At 38.3% G+C, this 3,695-nt stretch overlaps 1 protein-coding gene across 1 annotated transcript; it reads left to right on the top strand.

Moving 5' to 3' along the window:
- The first annotated feature begins 273 nt into the window (after positions 1 to 273).
- Positions 274 to 3,598, top strand: LOC121530685 (U3 small nucleolar ribonucleoprotein protein IMP4). The gene is made up of 9 exons (XM_041835841.1): positions 274 to 363; positions 730 to 838; positions 997 to 1,080; positions 1,232 to 1,341; positions 1,582 to 1,714; positions 2,034 to 2,188; positions 2,295 to 2,389; positions 2,507 to 2,580; positions 2,797 to 3,598. Exons 1-9 carry the CDS (start codon positions 361 to 363, stop codon positions 2,907 to 2,909), a joined length of 876 nt encoding a protein of 291 aa, XP_041691775.1. The 5' UTR covers positions 274 to 360; the 3' UTR covers positions 2,910 to 3,598.
- The last annotated feature ends 97 nt before the right edge of the window (positions 3,599 to 3,695 follow it).

Below are 3,695 nucleotides of genomic sequence, written 5' to 3'. Positions count from 1 at the left end.
TTGATTTAATCACATTAAATCATGTCATTAAATTGTGAATGTTTAATAGGCAAATATAGGATAGCCTAGTACACATTTAGAAATGTGTATGGAAGCTTTCCTGATATCTGTGAAAATAAAAAAGATCTAATGACTCAAATATGCAAACGTTAAATGCTAATGAATTTCCAAGGTATGGTTCAATCAATGTGTTTTATGGCTTGTACTTGGGACTTTTATTTTTCGATGGTGCGTACTTGTAATCTAGCGAGACAGTTTTGCTCACTGCCATTGGCTGTAGCCTTATCCAATGAAAAAGAGTGTTGGTGTCTTCCTCGCAGCGTCCCATGTGTGTGAGTGAGTGCTAGCAAAGCAACCAAAATGGTAAATTCAATTAACATTTATTTAGATTTTAATAATATAATATTTGCCTAAAACATCAGATTATTTCCGACTCCAGTGTAGAGATTAAACAAATATTCGGATGTCGGACTGGCTGTTTAAACGTTGCTGATCCAGGTTACCATGCTAGCTAGCTGGCTAGCTTCTTAGCGTTAGCTAGCTAGCTATTTTGGTAGCCAAAAACAGCCGAATTGACATTTTGGACTGTTGTGTATTTCAGTTTTTTATTTATTTATGTTACATGAGTTACATTTATGCGTTGTGATTTTTACTTTGATCCATGACTCTGTCGAATGAATGATATAGCCAGCGTTCAACTGTTCATGGTGTGTTTGTGTCTGATTGTAGCTTCGTCGAGAGACGAGACTGAGACGGGAGTACCTGTATAGGAAGGCCCAGGAGGACCGAGTGCGGACGATTGAGGAGAAGAAACAGAAGCTGAAATCTGCTCTTGATGGTGAGGACTGCATGTAATTCATTAGATTGGGTGGATGGTGAACAATCTGAACTGTTTTGATACATTTTAGGAGCATGGCTTTGAGAACAAATGACAATTTTGGTAACGTTAGCTAGTTCCAAGTCTTTGACTGGTTATTTATTTAATTTTTTTCACAGACAATCGTCTCATCCCAACTGAGGTTCGCAGAGAAGCTGTTCAGTTACAGAAATTGCTGGAGTATGACGATGAGGGAGCGGAAGGTTTGTTCCATAGAAATATAATTACATTCTCCCATCTAATTCTGTTTTTTCCACACATCAGGTTCTGCACATCAACATTCACTGTTAATATGATGTTGCTCATGACAATGAGCAAACCAATGACTGACTGAGAGCTTCTCCGTGTGTGCAGGTGTCAGCTCTCACATGGATGATGAGTATAAATGGGCTGGAGTGGAGGATCCAAAGGTCATGGTCACAACGTCAAGAGACCCCAGCTCTCGACTCAAGATGTTTGTCAAAGTCTGTCCCCATTATATGTCTCAAGATAATTAGTCTTTCCTTGATTTCTTCCATCCTCTGCTCGCCTCCTTCTGAAAAGGCTTTGGAGAAAATAGGAGGCAAGGAGATAGGATGCAAGCAATCATAGAAAGATGAATTGAGAGAGCCATTCTTGTTCAATCTCTAGCACAAAGTATGTTTACAGTAATCTATATGACTTGTCCACAATTGTGGCTGATGTGTAACTTTTGCTGTTGACAGGAGGTGAAACTGATCTTCCCAGGCGCTCAGCGTATGAACAGGGGAGGTCATGAGATCAAAGCTCTTGTACAAGCCTGTAAAGCCAACAATGTTACAGACCTGATCATTGTTCATGAGACCAGAGGACAGCCAGGTAAGCCCATCCATAACCAACACCAAATCCTCTCAATTAAGTATCATAGCCCTGCACTATTATTTCTCTAGGTTTAATAATATTAGGTGTTTGTTTAATGCAAACAGAGGTTGAAATTAGCCAGTCTGTTTGAGCTATATTGTGCTATTTCCTTGTCACTCCTTGTCATGCCATGTTTGGCTTGACAAGGACAGCAATAGAATAGGCAAGAGCGCACAAATGGATCTGGGTTGACTAGAATGTCTCTTTCCAAGTATAAAAACACTGCATTGAGGTAACCTTAAAATAACTACTTTTATATTGCTTGTGGTATTAATAGATGGGCTGGTGGTGTGCCACCTACCTTTTGGACCAACTGCGTACTTCACCCTTTACAATGTGGTAATGAGACATGATGTGCCAGACATTGGAACCATGTCTGAGGCCTACCCCCACCTCATCTTTCACAACTTCTCCTCACGACTTGGCCAGAGGGTGAGAGACTTGACACTTAACAATTTTCAATAAATGTTTAGACTTATTATTTGAGTAGTGCATGCAAATGTTTGACACTGACTGTAAGTAAATCTCTCTCAATCAGGTTTCCAATATCCTCAAGTATTTGTTCCCAGTGCCTAAAGAGGACAGTAGACGAGTTATCACATTTTCCAACCAGGAGGATTTTATATCTTTCAGGTGAGTAGAGGGATGCTTTGGATGAGCTATTTGGGAACATGTACCTTATGTTTTTCTGATGAATTTTCTAGTCAGTCAGACTTATTCACTTAAAGTAAGGACCTATTTTCATTGCAGACATCACACTTTCAAGAAAACGGACCACAAGAACGTTGAGTTGTCAGAAGTTGGACCCAGATTTGAAATGAAATGTAAGTACAATATTTTCAATTTCTCATCATTAGCAACATCAAATGAGTTTTTTTTACAAGGTGGAATTTTGTATTAATTGCAGTTTTACCCTTTCCTGCACTGCACCCCTTATACCATTTGTGTATCTTTCTCTTGTGTGTATTGATGATGTACACACATAATTATAATTGTTCTATTATAAACTAGTGTTTTAACAACTGGTTTTCTGTCTGTAGTGTACATGATCAAGCTTGGTACCCTGGAGAATGAGGCTACAGCGGACGTTGAATGGCGCCACCACTCCTACACACACACTGCCAAAAAGAGGAAGTTTCTCAGCGTGGAGTAGCCTCAACCCATGTGCCCCTCTCATGGACCGCTCATGGCAAAAGCAGCCTAACCACATAGTTGCATAATGCTGTGTTTTAAGTTTTACACACCATTCCTCAGATATGTATTTCATGTTAATATGGTGTCAGACCTTGGATAATTTCATGGAAACAGACTTTACCAGATAAGTTGTGTATAATACAAACTAGATTTTGACTGGACTGAATATATATTTTTACTTCAATGGTTTTGTACTACATATGGGTATTTCTATAAATAAAGGGGCCAATGTGTGACATCTGGGTAAACATTTCTAAATGGTTTGATATACATTTAAATATGATTTTCTTGCAGCTTCACATGTATAGTTACAGGAATAAGAGTAGATAGGCACAATGAAATGAAACATGAACACTGTAATGCCTAGTAGCCAGGTCTGTTTGAGCTTTAGTCAACTTCTCTAAAATGTATAGCCATGCAAAACCTTCCAGAATAATAAAAAAGATAAACAACAGCATTTCTATATTTTGTAATAGTTTATATAATTTAATACAATGGGTTCTGTCAACAAAATCATTGACAATAATAACCACAAGAAATGCTCACTGGTATCTGAGTTTATAGAAAGACCCATATGTACTGTATCTGAGCTAGTGACTTGCCCAGAGATGATCAACATGTGAAAATAAAAGCAGTCCCAGGTTTTAATCTTGTTTTTACTTGCTCATATGATACAAACCACCTTCCCACTTTACTGCAAAAAATCAGGATCATGCATACTGTACATTTTCTTTATCACAGAATG

The sequence above is a fragment of the Coregonus clupeaformis genome, chromosome 18 (assembly GCF_020615455.1).
Source record: "Coregonus clupeaformis isolate EN_2021a chromosome 18, ASM2061545v1, whole genome shotgun sequence".
Classification (NCBI taxonomy): Eukaryota; Metazoa; Chordata; class Actinopteri; order Salmoniformes; family Salmonidae; genus Coregonus; species Coregonus clupeaformis.
Note: the sequence above shows the minus strand (reverse complement) of the source record. Positions and strands in the feature narration are given on the sequence as shown.